Here is a 17,304-nt window from a genome sequence, read left to right on the forward strand (position 1 = left end):
TAAGCTTGCACAGTTTTTGGCGGTGTTATATATCAGATGGTTCCAGAAAAATCCAAGTCAATACATCTGGACGCATCGCAGTGGTCAACAAATTTCCATCAGGGAAAAGCGTTCTCGTTATGGCCATCAGAGGTTTTCTATCTTCTATTCCGTTAATTTGAAAAATCATCTTTTTCAATAGATATAACCTGGAAAGTTCATTATCTTCAACAATGCCTTCTTATCAAAGTGTGGAATAGAGGGATATTATATTGCTCAACCTTTACCACTGTGAAATTTTTTCAAATTAGTTCTATCCAACTTTTATGCCATTTATCACCACAACATTGTTTTCAAATTCTGAACGCATTATTTTGATCGTTTTGATTGTTCAGGAATTCGTGGTAACCTAAAGATTTCAAAAGAATGGTAAAAAAATGGTTGCTGATGGCCAGAATTGTTAAGTAGATAGACTGCTGTTAGTAGATAGACTGTCGGTAAAGTTAGGGAACAGTTGTCGATTGAAAAATCAAAATGGTTGTAAATAATAAAGTAAAGCAAAAGTTCTCTTGTTTAGCTTATTTGGATCAAAACGTTTAGTTTGAAGGTAAATAGTGAATCAGGAAGAAACAACATGGGTTTTTATTTTGTTTGTAGGTTTGAAATTTCCTATTTATTAATAGCCTTTGAAATCCTACTAATTGTAATTTGTCATTCACTGTGTCATATCGTGTTAATATTGATAATATAGCAGTGTTATTTACCAGCTTCTCGAAGTTTCCACTTAAGCTGTTTAATCATTCCATTTAACTTGATTCATAAAACTTTGACATAATTCCAATAAATTTTATTTCTAGTTCCAAATCTCAGAAATAATTGTTTCATTTCATTTTGAAACAGACATTGGATTATTTTTGGTTGATTTAATTCACGAATTTATAATCGTGAATATTTTCAGTTCTGGGATGGCAATATGGATCGGTTGTCGTTATGCTTTCCTAATTACAGCTTATATTAAGAATATGAAAAAACTGGTCGTAAAAAATCGTAACAACACTGTTCAAAAAGTTATGTATCCTGTCGAAATTTATCCAGTACTGTGCGACGAACCTGTTGCTTTCATCGATGGGCTTGGTGCATTTAATCTTTCCAATAGAGGATTCCGTCTTGACGATGCATTCATTGAGGTGTTTTTTTCTTTTTCTTTTTTTTTGCATTTACACATTCTAACATGTTTATAGATTCCGCTTGCCATCAGGACCGCTCGGTCAATTAGCACAGCATTTCTCTAATCATAGGCACTTTCATCATTCCGGAAAAAGTTTCTGATCCCATCAGTTAAACCAATCTAGTTCAATCCATTCTTTGAAATTCATATTTTCATAGTTTTTCCTTTTTTTTCTTGCCACCCACTAATTATATGTGATATATGACCTTATTTGATTTTGAAAATTATTTTCCAAGTAATGTGTGATTTAATTAATTGTGGCGATTTATTTTTTGGTAATTGTCCCTCTGCAATATTTTTAAGCTGTTTGGACTATTATTTGATGAAGAATGATACAGTTTTAGTTATTCTCAGCATCAATTCGCATCATATCATGCTCTTGGTCATGTCACATTTCATTAGAAAATACTGTTTTTTCGCTCACTGAATAAGTCGATTTCCTCTATCTTGCCATTTCATTTTTATAATTACAGCGGAAAATTTTTCCCAATCCTTTGAGGCAATAACTGCAAAATTCGAAGATTAATTAAGCTAAACGAAAGTTGAAACTAGATTATCAGAGACACAGGTCGCTGAGAATGCAATTTCCATAGCAGTGCACTGATATATCTCTCTATATTTCGTACATATTGGCAAAAAATTGCTTCATTTTTAGGTCTTTTGTTCTTCGGATGCAGTTAATGAAAAAGAATCATTTATCTCACGCTGTGTCCATGTTGCCTTAATCATTACATCTTTTTACGATCCATGGTCTGATTATTCTGATGAACTTCGAGATTATTTTCGAACTCCAAGGTCTGTATTTTTGGCTCTTCTTCCTTTCTGCCCTTTTTCAATCATCACCAAAAATTTCTGTTACGTATTACCAGTTGTTACAAATGATAACAGTGCAGTATTTTGATGAAAATTTGTCAAAAGGTCATGACTTTTTTATTTTCATCACATCATTGTGATTATTACCTTATAAATCTTTTCAAAGATATGCTTATGTACCTCAGATCACAAGCTTTCGCAAAGCGCCACTCTTAGTGCTTCCAAAGCTTTTTCATTATGGCTGCAATGGCTTCTCTATTCCAAACTCTTAGCCAACTCTTAGCGTATTGTATGCTAGATGAACATATGTTTATTTCAATCTTATAAATGTATGACATCAGAAAATTGCGCTTAATTCCATAAAGTTTTTCTTGCACAGAAAAATTTCTTACATGTCCTACACTTTTCTTAAATTTTTTATGTTTTTCTTACATATTCTGCAGTTAATGTAACTTTTAGTGATATTATGTGTAAACTTTTTTAGGTTGCTTTCGGTGGGAGATATCATTGCTGTTCCATGCCGTAAACCATGGAGTAAAAAAGTGGACGAGATATTTTTCAAAGTAATTACAGTATTTCATAGGATAAACTCTTTATCGGCATTAATTTTTGAGAACTTTAAATGAAAATTTAGTTGAATAAATAAACTGGATGTTTGGAATTGAGTATTGGAAAGAGTTGACTTCTATTTTTTAATAGTTTTTATTAGTAATCTTTTGAACCTTGTGCAAATGTTATGTCTTTAGATTCTTTATTTCGAAGACTCGGGGGGACTATCAGAAGCTATCGTTGACTTACAAAATACAACGTTGTATCAGGTCTTTTGATATTTAATTTTTCTTGTATGATAAAGGAAATAATTTTATTTTTCCTTTTCAATTATATTCTTAAGGTTATCTTTTTGCTTAATTGTGGTTTCACCCCTCTTAGCAAAGTATTAATTACCAAAATTCATCTTTCATATTTTTGCAATTTCCTTCTTGTTTCTGTCCGATTTTAGTGGCTTCCTTACTGCTACAAATTTTTAAATATCTTTTTAGAGTTTTCTTCCTTTTTTGAAAAAACAAAACTTGGCTTCTTTGTGGTAGACCATTTCCTACCAAACAAAAAGAGTTAATTTTGCTTTAGTTGGCTTGATAACACTATTCGTGTTTTACAGGATAAGGAGATTTATCACAAAATCCCATACAGTGATATTACATGTTACGTGCCGGAAAAATTCGTAGGAATAGCGCAACGAATTTCTTCTCTGATCGAAGCTAACTGTGAATTGAACACATCTTCATCAGCTTTGGTTATACTCCTCAGTGGTTCAGCGGGTTCTGGGAAAAAGTTATTCTTGAAGCACTTATCTTCTTTAACTCATCTGGATGTTTACTTCTCCAATTGCTTTAGTATTTGGAGTGATGCACCTGGAACTTATGAAACAAATATTCGTAATACTTTTGAAAAAGGTTTTTTTTTCTCTCTTTTTCTTTTCTTCCTTCTGATTACGTTATCGATACTTCATAAATGTTTTGTTTCTTACTGTTCCACTTAATTTAATTTTAAATTCAAATTATTAACAAGGATATTGATTTGCTTACTTTTCATTAGTTTGCTTCTTAATTTCGTTTTGGATATATTTAGTCATTGTAGCTTCAACGAGTAATTTTTCATCATTGGCTCTTCTAAATGCAGATGTACTTGGCTACGACTCAGATGGTGCTAAGCAAGGTGATTTAAATTCCTTCCACTTAACTTTTGTAACAACAGGGTTCTTGCTAACTTTCCTTCAGAATTTTACTTCCAATTATATTTAATTTAACACAAAATGAAAATCCTGCACAACTTGCACAATTGCACAATTGCAGCAGTTTTATTCAAATAAACTTCGTCATTTCAAAATTAGATGATAAACAACATTATGAGCTATCCATCTCATCTTGAAAAAATAAACAAAGATCACTGTTACTTGCCACAGATTGATCCTAAAGTTTAATTTGTAAATTTGTATGCAAAGGATTTTTTTATGAGGGAATTGTTGAATTTCATACTTGAAGATCCGAGTTGGTTAATTAAAAGAAATATTCTTAGGACCGGTATTGTAAATCTGTTCCAGCATGTAGTCATTTCAGTACTCTCTAATCGAATAATATCTCTTGAACTAATGGCTACTTGAACGCATTTCTTGCTAGCATTGGTGACTGCACTATCAAGTCTGATTTATCTTAATACCAGTATCCAGTTTTTCTAATTTTTAAAGAGGATTCTTGTTGCAGATACTGTAGGATTGGTATGTTTAACGAAACTCCTTGAAGCTTGCACCATACCTGTTGTATTTTTGGTTTGTAATTGCGACAAATTATCAACAATACCGGAATCGTTGCGTTCTTTAATCCTTTATCATTTCCAAATTCCGTCACTTACCGAAGAAGATCGAAAATCCATAATTATGCACGAACTTAATGAACCAAATTTTATTGATACCGCTGCAATTGGTCACCAGACAAGCGTAGGTTATTCTGGAGTTTTTTCTTTTCGTTGGAACATACTATTTTTTTTATATCTATCATTTTATTGTACTTCGAGTTGATTTAGTTTAGAGAAATTTGAATATCGACAAATAGTATGAAAATCGACGATATGCAAAATTTGCCGAATTTTAGGGGTTTACTCTGTCCGATCTGCACATTCTATTGTCGGATGCATTATTTCGAAAGTACAGTACAAATTCGTGAGTCTTTGCTTATTCTATTCAGGTAAAAACAATCAGGATGCATAATGTTTTCAAATACTTGAAATTCTTTTTTATAGACCGAAACAAAAGACTGAACACTTCATATGGGCAATTGATGAGCGTAACAAGAGATTGGGAGATAAAGTTGGAGCACCCACTGCAAGTTATTAATCAGTAGTTTTTGCGTTTAATTAGAAAGATTACGGATGAATTTCATGCCATTTGAAAGAGAACCACTACTTTGTAATCCAACTAAAGTACAGTTCAGTCTTTAGAAAATCAAAAAAAAAATAACTCGAATCTTTAATGTTATGAAGCTATTGCTATAGATTGCAGTTAAATATCAACAGTCATTCTAATTTGCTTTTCCTAATTTAATTACCTCGTATTCTGATCTACCTCTTCCATTTCTATAGATGTTAATTAATGATGCGCGACGTTAACCATCTAATAGAAGGAATTTGAAAAGCAGATCAATTAATACAGAGAAATTCCTTGAAAAACAAACTTTTAGTTTCTTAAATTCTTTGAAATTTTAAGGAATGACATTTTATTTATAGGTTTAAAACCGTGTTACTTCAAAATTGTAATTTCGCTATAATTTGGTGCACATTTACAGATAGATAAATTTACAGATACCAAAGGTAACATGGGATGATGTTGGCGGTTTAGACGATGTCAAGCAAGTTGTTATGGAAAGTTTGGTTTTGAATTTGCAAGGGAAGAAGAATATGAAACGTAGTGGTGTTTTGTTGTATGGTCCTCCTGGTTGTGGTAAAACACTCATTGCTAAAGGTTCGGTAAAACCGCAGGCAATGGTGATATTGAGATTGCAGTTGTACATCATATTGCATCCATATTTGCTTAAAACTTAAAACTTTCTCTAAAATCGAAGACCACAAGTTGGGCGTTTTTTGTTTTTCACTAAACTTCGATAAGTTTTCTTAAAAAAACGAAGCACATTATTTGCGTTTATGTTGGTTTCTTTGATATTAGAACGTTAAAAGTTGATCCTTTTTTTGCAGCTATTGCAAATCAGTTTAAGATAACTTTTCTGAGCGTGAAGGGACCTGAACTTCTTAATAAATATGTTGGCCAGAGCGAAGCAAACGTCCGCAAAGGTAACGTGTTTTTTTAACGATCCAAATTGTACATAACTGATAGTATTCCTCAATAATGTCACGCGTTACCGAGTTCTGAAGCGGTATGTTCTTAAATCAGATAGTTATCGCGGTGATGGAAATATAGATTTTTGAAGTTTACTTAAATCAATTCTTTCAGTTTTTGAGAAAGCTCGGATGGCTGAGCCATGTGTGTTATTCTTCGATGAACTCGATTCTCTTGCTTCCAAACGAGGTCGTTGCGGTGATTCCAGTCGTGTAGTTGATAAGTGTGTTTATCAGCTATAATTCAAACTATCTATTTTTATAATTCTTATGATATGGTATCGCTGTTATTTGTTCTATCCGATTCATATTTAATTACAGCATTGTGTCACAATTGGCTGCAGAATTAGATTGCTTGGAAGATTCGAAAGTCTTTGTTTTGGGTGCCACAAATCGGCTTGATTTGTTGGACCCATCGCTGCTAAGACCTGGAAGGTAATCCGGATAAAAAACTCATATTCTCTCTTTATTCAGAAACTTTTCTGCATATTAATTTTTATAAAATTTTTGCTATTTCTCTTACTATTCGCTTTTTATCCATTTTAAGGTTTGATAAAATCATTGAAGTAAGCGGAACAACTAATGCTGTAACACGTGAACGTATACTTCGTGCAGCTAGTCGAAATATAACATTTGCCGATGATGTCGATCTGAAAGAAATTGTTTGTCATGAATGAATTAATTCATTTATAAGTAGAGTTTGGTTTCAAAAATATCATTAATGGGAAAAATTAGTAAAAAAAAAAATTGTAACCATTCGTTGACATACTTCGTGAATTTTTCCGTAGGAGCTGTGACTATAATAATGGTGATTAAAAAAGTATATTTGGGGTAGATATAAATTCTGTTGATGTACTTTAATAATTTTCAATATGTTGGTCATCCTAGACACGCAGTTTTTGCGCAAACTATTTTTTTTTTTGCAAACGCAAACTAGTAAACACGTATGAACTTTTAGATATTCTTAATGTGCTTAAAATTTTAGCTAAAATAATCTTATTTCAATTTCCATCTGTTTTTTGAAAAACTTGCTCTCTAGGCAGAGTCGTCTGGTCATTTGTCATCAGGAGCAGATTTACATGCAGTAATTTCCCACGCACAAATGGATGCAATACGGAAACGGATCGGAGCGATAGAAGCCGGAGTGACACTGCCGGAGGAACAGCTATTGATCACGCAGGATAATCTGAAAAATGCAGTAAGGGAGGTCAATTTTTCCTCAGCTGTTTTATGTTTTTAAAATACAGGTAAACTTGATGTAGTAAAAAGTTAAGACTTGATATAACTGTAAATTGATCTGACTCTTTCAGTTGCCTTTTGGCTTGCTCTTTTAAACTACTGTAAGAAATTGTTGCGTTTTTGGAAAAATACCATTGAAATGTGGAATTCTACAATTCGGTAATTAAGTAAACTGCAGTATTATCCTTGTAAAAAATTATGTCTTCAGGTAATTCCATCGTTTGGCGCAAATTGCAGACAGTTGCGTGGGCTTTAGTTTCAGGATACTGTTATATTACTATTAAGACTTTTTTGATTTCTCGAAGTAACGTTGTCTCGAAGTAACATTTTTGTGCAAAGGTTGTGAAAGTACTTAAATTGTATTACTTTTTTCTGTATTTTTATTTGTTTAATCGCATCCTTATTTCCTTTTTTAAAAATTATGTTTGCCGAAATTGGGTTGATTTTTGATCCGGTGCACATTGCACTCTGTTAATGTACTTCGATCGTTCTTATGTAATAATTTCATTATAATTTTGCAATTTTTAAACATTTTTATGCTGGTGCATAACTGCATGTCTTAAATTCGGTTTTGCTTAAAACATATTTTTCACTTTCTAGAACTTACTACTGGTAAAATTTCTGTAATCCCTTCCATGCGTCTTATATTAGGGAACAAAAAATGAGCATTTTTCGGGTACCATTAACATCTGCCTGGATGATTCGTTACAGTAACTTTCCGATTCATGTCTGATCAGGATGAAACAATTGCGAAAATCATTTTTTAGCAGTTGCTAATAAAATTTTATAGGTAAACGATAAATTTATATTCATCTTATTGAAGTAATGAATGGTTGTTGCTCGTTTCTTCTCAATGATATTGCAGTCATAAATTGATTGAAGTTATTTATGAAAAGAAAAAACGAAACTTTTGGGCTTATTTAACTTATTTCCTAATTGATTTATCAATGGCTGCTGAAATCACCGTCTTTTGATCGATTAACCTGAGAAATGGCATCAAAAATTGAAATACAAATATTAAACATTCCGATGAATCTGTTATCAGTGATATTTTTCATCAATTAGATCCAAGATTTCCTTAAACTTCTTGCATCATTTTTATTCATGGGAAGATAATGAAATTCGCAAATTGCAAGACCGATTATTTCGAATGTTTTGGATGATAAGAAGAAGGACTAACCATCCCTTTCTACTTTACATTCTTTAATTTTATTCCTTACGTGATGCTTAATATAGTTTTCCAATGATTCCTTCGTTTCTGTGTAGTTAAAATGCTTACATTTGGCAAAATTTAGAAATTTCTATAGCTTTCAATTTATTTAGGGTAGATCTTTGATCTATGCAAAACTGAAAATGTGAAACAAAATTATTTCAATTTATTATTAGAAGATGACATGAAAAGAATGGGAAAATCTTATATAACGTTAAATAGTTACTTTGATTTTATCATTATTGGATTCATATATTTTCTTTTGGTTTCCATTAAATCTTTTTTTTTTGCAAACAAAATTCCTCATACTTCCCTCTCCCTCTTCCCGTTTTTTCTAAATTCATTCTTTTTTTTTAAATTTTGTTACTTTTTGCACTGCAAATTATTGATTTTCACCAGCTGTTCTATTTTGTATGTTTGATTGTATGAAAGAGATGAAAGGATGAAAAAATTTTTTTTGTCATATATAAGGTCATTTATCTTTCGTGGTCAAAATGAAAGCATGAAAGAATGAATTATGAGAAGGTCATCGTATCAATCAACTTTTTTTTCAACATAGTATTTCACTATAATCAACAAATTTTTTTATGTGCAATGCATTGTTGTATTTCATGAAATTAATTTGATTTTACTTTTTTTTTTTTGATTTTATAGACACGTAAGGACATTTAACGAATTAAGAGAGGACAAATAACTCGAAAAAAGTCGCTTACTATAAAAGTCTATTTGTTTTTTTTTTTTGAGTAAATAAAAAGAACATTTAAGACAGGACATCATCCATTAATTTCAATCCACACTATTAAAATTTCCATTACTCAAATATTCTTTCAAAAGGGAAAGATTATTTGAAAAGATTCCATTTGTTTGTTGTCTATATTAGTAATCATTTCTTACCAATCGTCCACGAGAACTAAAATATGGTCTATCGGAGACGATGATGCCGTGAATGAAGATTATTCTTATCAGTATTTGATAAGCTAATACTTTAAAATTTGTTTTCAAACTAGGAGAATTTTTTTCTTTTTTTTGAGTCTTTATCTCTGCTAGAAACAAAAAGCTAAAGTGAATTAGTGGTCAAGAAAATGTTTGAAATACTAATCTAAATAATAGAGTGAAATGTCGAGAAGAAATTTGTGTTATCTGAATTTAGACTGTAAGTTTTGATTATTTCATGAAATGAATTCTGTTCCAAATTGTCACCTTGATTGGATGTTTGACAATGACCACAAAATAATCTTTCACTTTTGTTGTTGTAGAAGGCAGAAAGGATGGTTAAAATCTTCAATGAATGTTGGCTGTTCATTATTTTGTTCTACACAAATCACTTTCCAATTTAATTAATAATTGGATAGTGATTTTCGGAAAGTCAACTTTAATTTAATAATCATCAAGAGGTAATAGGTTAAATTTAAAAATAAAATTTATGCATCAAAATGATAGCATCAGATTCTTCATCATCATTCAACATTAACGATGATTCTGATGCAAATTAAAAATTGATAAATTGAAAAATTGAGAATATTGATCTATAAAAGTTACATTTTTCAAAAAAATTGGCAAATGAAATTTGAATTTAGAGTTTTAACGGAGAATTAAATATTTCAAGAATTAAAAATTTTTTTAAGAATTAAATATTTAAGAACTAGGAATTAAATATTTTTTTAAAAAAAATTCCTAAAGCATATGAAACATGAAAATTTGTGGTCGAAAATCTTGTTCATTTGAATTTTATTTATAATTGCTCTTTATAGCTTTAAAAAAAGAAAAAGAAAAATTGTTAAAATAGAAGAGAAGAAAAAGGAAAAAAAATTGTGCTTAATGTAAAGTTTACACAAACAATGGGTGAAATAAATTTATCCTGAATTAATATATGCTAACAAATACACTAAATGACATTTATATTATCATAAATACAAAATACATTTAGTGATCATTTTAATTCCAAAAGGAAAAATTCTCTCTTTCGTTATATTCATTTCATTTCTGCCAAAAATTTTTTGTCTAATTAAAATTATTCAATTAATTTTAGTTATACACTAATTAATAATTAATAATTATACCATTTGTGGGCAATGCTATTGTTCAACTCTCATCTAGCCTTTTCGTATTTCAAGAATATATATTTTTAATCACTATCCGTTATCACTATAAAACTATTTGTTTATTTATTATGATCATTATCCACTATCATTATAAGACTGTTTATTTATTATAATAACTACCTGTTATTACTATAATACTATTTATTGTTAAAATTAATACAATGCAACGTTTCGTTCAACTCTTAGTACCATTTTAATTTATCGCAGTAAGAACCATTTTGAAGGATCCATTCAATTTCTATGCTTCAATTAAGCAGATATAACATCAATTATTGAAGGTTTTAAGAACAATTTTAGGATACTTTCCTTACAATTTACATAATCGTTCTCTTTATTAAGTGAATTTACTACTTCTCATACCTGTGACAAATATCGAATTAAGCTAGCTATCAATTCAAATATTCTTCCGTTTCTACAATTGGTAAAGGAAAGTAACACTTGTATTCTTGTGCTTAATCACTGTTTTTCACACTAAACAATTGATATTTAAATTAGATTAAAATTCACACTATCATTTCTTATCACAAATTATCTATTATTCGATATTCATTATTACATTTCATCTACAGTGAGCAAATCAATACGATCACATTATCCTAAATTTATATCTTTCGATTGTATTTACTTGTTTGTTTTATCAGTAAGTTTTATAATTAAATACGAAGTAAGCAAATTTCAAGAAAAATCTATTCGTTTTAGTTCAAATTAATTTACATAATTTATAAATTTTACCTTTGAATCGAAATTCTTTCCAAAGGTGAAACAATGACGACACTTGCTAGTTTTATTGCAGGATGAAAATGAATATTTTTCTGACATTTCGTATTTTTTAATTTGTTTTTTCTTTTTTTATTTTTTATTTTTTAAGCTTTCTTCATCAAACCATCAGTCAAAATGATTTAACAGCTAGATAAATTTATTCACATCATTGAAATGAAGAATACTTGATGACTGCAAAATGATTTAACAGCTCGACAAATTTATTCATACCATTGAAGTGAAGAGTACTTGATGGCTGCTTGATAATTTGAAATCAATGAATCGACTAAATTTTTATGGTTTAGCAAGATTTCATCCAAGCATAAATTAATTTTTACCCAGAAAAAAAAAGTATTTAACAAGGTAATTGATGAATTTTCTTCTCAAATTATTATAAATAACTATTTACTTTCACTGTTATTATTTGGCTAAAAAGTGCTATTTTCAAAATCTTTTCGAATAATTTCAGAAATTTAATTATTTGATTTTTGAATAACTAAAACACTTCGTATGCTAATGATTTTCAAGTTGTTGCTGTTTGCAATTCAATGATATGTATGTTTTCTTCACTTCTGCTAAATAAAGTATTATTTCTCAATGATCTCTTTTCTAATCTGAATTTGAATTTTGATATTTTTATTGTACAACCTAAAATTTGAAGAGCACTTCGTCTTTCCAATCACTTATTGCTTTTTTTTTTTTAAATTTTTGGAACATGTTTTTAAAGGTCTAGGTTGAGAGTAATTTTTAGGTCACAATTTTGACCTCTAACGTCAATTCCAATTAATCATTCTACAAATACTGCTGATTTTTATTTCGTACCACTTATATTGCTTGTCTTCGCCTATCTTTCTTCTTTTCATTTCGTATCATTGTATTTTAAATTAGTCACCTGCTGGTTTTACTGGCATTTGTGTAATCAAATTTTTAATTCGTCATCTTTCATTCTAAACACTACTTTGGAAATCAATTCAAAATTGATTTTCTTTTGAAGTTTTGGAAGGTAAGATTAGTCTCATCTACTAAATTTCTTAAGTTATTAAATTGTCCTAACCGACATCAACATTTCAAGTATTAATTGAGTTGTGACATTAATAGCAAGCATGAAAGAAAGCGACACTCTCATTTCTATCTTTCATCATCTTACATTTATGATGTCGTATTTCCTTAATTAAATTTTACTTTTTCTTTACGTTTAAAACGTTTACTCGATATTCTCGAATGAAATCAAAAATATCTCAATTAGTAAAATCCTACTGTCAAATCTGAACAACTAAAAATTCATTTCATTCATGAATTTAAAAAAAAAAAAGATGGAAAAATTATGGCAAAGGAATGCTTCCATATTATCATTCATTTCTATACTTAAAAATTCAATATTTTAAATCAAAGAACATTATTATCATATTTGTCATTTAATTATATTAATTTGTTTATTATTTTTAAAATTTTATTTTGCTTTTAAAATTTCATTAAAAGAAGTTTTTCAAATAGCAAAATTTTTGCATTCAATCTCTTTTCCAAAGAATTTCCTTTATAAGTTCTGTTAAAAAGGGCTCCTAGAATTCATTAATAAGTTAATATTAAATATAAAATTTGGCTAATCCAAAATTTTTTTAAATATAAGCTGTACAATTTTTTATTTTAACAATCAATACAAAGGCTAAAATCTAATCAAGCAATAAAATAAATTGACCACTTACTTGAAATTTATTATCAGTGCATTATTAATTTTCTTTTACCATTTATTTCATGAATTACTTTAATTCTCAGTGCAAATTTATTTTTGTTCAAATATTCATTCATATTCCTAACTTTCATTTAAAATATTACTTGGCAGAATATTTGGTAAAAAGAAATTAAAACTTTAAAAAGTTTTTCAAATAATCAAATTTGTGATTTTATCACTATTACGGCATTTAAGGATATCATTTATGTGCAACAATTATTTTAAAAAATATCTTTGCAAAAAAAAAAATAATCAAAAAGAATCAGAAATGATTCTCGATTTGTTCATCATTTTCCGTTAATTATTAACATATCCGGTATATTATTGTTAATCCGATTAATCCAACATTTACTATGAGATATGTTCATAGCTCTTTTGGATGTATTCCTGTAAAGTATTGTCTAATTACATATTGATAATAGTAGTTATTGCTATTACAGATAATATCAAGTTAAATTATCCATATGAAATTCTATGAGACGAAAAATGGGAAATGTCATCGCGACGACAAATTGTGTCCTCAAATGATCAGCAAAATATTCCTTTCTCATTGAATTCACTTTGACCTCTAATAAATGAATTTCATTGCAACGGTCATTTATGCGAATGTTATATCATTCTTATCTAAACAAGTTTCCTACTCCTGTACTTATTACTATATTCATGTCTATTTTTTTTTTTTTTTTTAACAATTGATTTCACAACGATCATCACCAAATGATCATTAATGAGCGTAATCATCTAATTACATTAAAATAATTAGATATTGATTTACAATTAATGCTTTTGTTAAATTAATAGCCGGTTTTTAGCAGTTTATTATCATCATCCGGAAAGCAGGAACGATGAATGAGAGAGAGAGAGAGAGAGAGAGGAGAAGAGGTGAAAAGTGAAGCCTTGGAATAAAGTGTCAAGTTTAAAAAGAAAAAAAAATGAGCGGTAAATGAAGATAATAAAAAGGAAATTTATTTAAAAATAATATCTTTCTGTAAAATGGATATGCTTTCCTTTCTTTTCATTTTATTAAAAAATTATTCTAAGTCGTATAGCATGCAGACATGCTTGCGTGCATTTAATATGCATAAATTATTGCAGAATTATTATTGTTTTATTATCAGCAATCGAGAAACCTTTTGTAATTTAATAATTTAAACCATTTTTATATATCATTATGATTATATGAACTGGAATGATAATGTTTTATTTTTTTCAAAAAATGAGTTTATCGTTCTTTCTTGACAATATCGACTTATTTCCTATGTAAAATTATAATGAATTTTTTTATCAATTAATTAATTATTCAAAAAAGTAAATAAATAAATAAAGGAAAAGGCAGTGTTAACTTTAATTGCTTAAAAAATCTAAAAGATTCTAAAAGATTTTTTAAAAAAGAAAAGTTTAAAAGATTTTTTAATTAAAAATTTTGACTCTTACAAAGGGAAGCATATTAAATGAAATTTTTGATTTAGATTTAACATCCTTATTTTTCATTGTCTTTCACTGAAGAAATATTTTATTTTTTGATTTTTTCTTTTCTCATTCTAAAAGTTTAACTGAAATTAAAACCTATAATATTTTATCATCCTTTTTTTTCTTTTTTTTACATTATACTGCAGCACTTTCTTTTCCTTTGCATCAGTGTAAAATTTGATCGATTTTTATTGTCATTTTTTATAATGTCAAATATGGTTTTATTTGCTTTTAAAATTACTAAAATAAACATTTCTAATATAACGTAAGTGAAATTTATCAAAATTCAAACAATTTTAATTCTTTTTTTCTCTCACCATTTGTTAGCTAAAATTTCAAAAGGTTGAAAATTTATGAATAAAATTTACTGTTTACATTATTCCAATCCATTACTTCAATTGTAATACTTTCATTTCTTTTCATCATATTCTCAATATAATTTTTTAAAAAGATTACTTCGTATCGTTAACTATGGAAATTTTTCCGATTCTGTTATTAATGAAAAAACTGTCAACACTGTCAACTAGAATTAGCCTACTTAAGATGGTTTAATAATAAATTAATACAATTAAAAATTGCCAATAAAATTGATTAAAATTAAAAGTGTACTTTGTATACTGTATATACATATAATTTAAAATGATAAACGATAAAATTAAGAATACATTAACTTACTTTTCACTTATTTCCTCCTATATCTTAAACATTTCTTTATATATATATATATATATTATTGTATTAAATGGAATATTTTTATGTTTTAATATTTTCCATTTAATTAATAATATTTATTTAATGTATAAAATTTATTTCGGAAATAAAAAAAGAAGGACAGATGAAAAATGAGAATTTAAAAGTTAAAAATGATAATAAATTAAATCGCATCACATCACATCACATCAACATACATTCTTCATACTGTTCATTACAAAATAAGGCACATTTATTCAAGTTGACCTACTGATCAGTAAATAATTTTGCTCCTATCAATTGTTAAATTTTTTAATTTAATTATATCTATTTATTAATAATTAATAATAATCGTTATTTATGCAAAAGTTTCAATGATTGATTACTATTATTTTCACTAATTTGTCATTTTTCAACATTTGTTAATTCATGCTACTGTAATTTCTAAGTTCATCTATTTTGTGAATCACAAATCATTTAATTTAATTTCCTAATCCTTTTTCGGAAATGTAAAATGTAATGTAAGAATTGAGAGGAAAATGAAAAGATAGAAGGGAAAGAGGAAGCGAAAAGAAGAACATAAAGATGGAAAGCATGAGAAGGAAAATTTTGATGTTAATAAAATTTGTTATCATCATTTCTATACAAACTTTCCTTTCTCTTCTGTGGCCATTGAAATATCATTATTATTTTGATCAGTCCAAATGCTCGGATATAAACCATGACCATATGTCATTGTCCTCATTTGAGCTGCTTAAATTCCAGAGATACTGTAGAGTTAAATGAAAAGATTCTATTTTCCAGAAATTTCTAATATGCAAATAATATTTAATATGCAAATAACATGGATCATATTTTGATCTTTTTTTTACTTTTTTTTAAGCATCATTAAAGTGATACTTTTTCAATATTATTATTATCATACAATTAGATAATTAAAGTTTAAACCCATGCAACAATCAGTATTGAAATGAAGGGTTAAAGGTCGAGTAATGCTCATTAATTGCTTTTTTTTTTAAATTACTCAAAATTTAAATAAAAAAGAGAAATCACGTGACATAATAAGAGAACTGCTTGCCAGCAAATATTGCTGTTGTTGTTATTAGCTATATTATTAATATTACTGTTGTTACTAATATTACTATTATTACTAGTTACTGTTGTCATCAATACTGTTATTATTGTTGTTATTGTTAATATCTAGTATTGTGTGAAAAGTGATAATATCAGTGAAATTAAAGGAGTCATTTCGAGCTGTCCTTGAAATCATTTTGGCCTCAATCTATACGAGCTTGATGATATTTCGTTTCTGACAATAGTATATATACATAAATATATATATATATATATATATATATATATATATATGTATATATGTGTGTATGTAATTCTTTAGCGTTTCCTACTATACAGGTAGTTTATTGACAACATGGTGCCAATGATAGATTATCACTGACATCGTCTTATTATCATCAATGGTACTATTGCCGATAACACTGTTGCTATCACTACTACTACTCATCACTATCACGATTGTGTTCGACATTTGTAAATATATTACTGCGTGTGATAGTTGCTTTATCAAGTTTTTCTTTTTCTTTTCTTTTTCAGATTATTTTTGCTCCCTAAGGCAATTCGATAACTACTCCTTCATTACAAAAGCATTCAATAATTATCGCTATCACTAATTGCGATCTCATAATTATAATACGAAAAATATTTTATTACATGATTTGTGATAATTGGATAACAAAAATTTATTTATAACTACTATGTTGGGTAGAAAGAGAAATGATAAAACTAAATCCTACTTCATATTCCTATCAATTTTCCTGATTATTGAACCGGATGTTATTTTGGCGGAAGAGAATTGCTTTACAGCAAGTCAAATTGCTGGTATCATATTTGTCACATCATTTACAACATTCTTTGCTGTTATTGGCATCGCAATGCTGCTATGGTATTTCTACCGAAATCGAACAATTGATAAAAGTGAGGTGTTAAATTTAAAAATTAATTTATTCTTCGAAAAATTTGAAAATTTCAAACTTTCTCAATGATTTACTCAATTTTGGTTTTTTTATAACTTTACAGAATTCTAACAAAAAATTGTAAAAGAAATATCTGACTGCTTCTTGTTTACATGTACTTTTTATGGTAAAGTATTTTTTAGTAATTTTTTTTTTTTTTTTTTTTATTT

The 17,304-nt window shown here is 28.2% G+C and overlaps 1 protein-coding gene across 1 annotated transcript in view; it reads left to right on the top strand.

Moving 5' to 3' along the window:
* Positions 1–7,464, top strand: part of LOAG_17694 (PEX6 protein) — a 14,361-nt gene extending 6,897 nt beyond the window's left edge. The window contains exons 14-29 of the mRNA XM_020450358.1: positions 938–1,166; positions 1,863–2,002; positions 2,505–2,583; positions 2,767–2,838; positions 3,180–3,474; positions 3,659–3,736; positions 4,282–4,514; positions 4,669–4,736; positions 4,817–4,898; positions 5,375–5,534; positions 5,765–5,860; positions 6,021–6,129; positions 6,227–6,340; positions 6,453–6,567; positions 6,945–7,112; positions 7,353–7,464. Coding sequence (XP_020305981.1) covers positions 938–1,166; positions 1,863–2,002; positions 2,505–2,583; positions 2,767–2,838; positions 3,180–3,474; positions 3,659–3,736; positions 4,282–4,514; positions 4,669–4,736; positions 4,817–4,898; positions 5,375–5,534; positions 5,765–5,860; positions 6,021–6,129; positions 6,227–6,340; positions 6,453–6,567; positions 6,945–7,112; positions 7,353–7,400 — 2,086 coding nt within the window. The 3' untranslated portion in view covers positions 7,401–7,464. The remainder of the gene's footprint in view (positions 1–937; positions 1,167–1,862; positions 2,003–2,504; positions 2,584–2,766; positions 2,839–3,179; positions 3,475–3,658; positions 3,737–4,281; positions 4,515–4,668; positions 4,737–4,816; positions 4,899–5,374; positions 5,535–5,764; positions 5,861–6,020; positions 6,130–6,226; positions 6,341–6,452; positions 6,568–6,944; positions 7,113–7,352) is intronic.
* The last annotated feature ends 9,840 nt before the right edge of the window (positions 7,465–17,304 follow it).

This window comes from Loa loa, assembly GCF_000183805.2.
Source record: "Loa loa unplaced genomic scaffold supercont3.114, whole genome shotgun sequence".
Lineage (NCBI taxonomy): Eukaryota > Metazoa > Nematoda > Chromadorea > Rhabditida > Onchocercidae > Loa > Loa loa.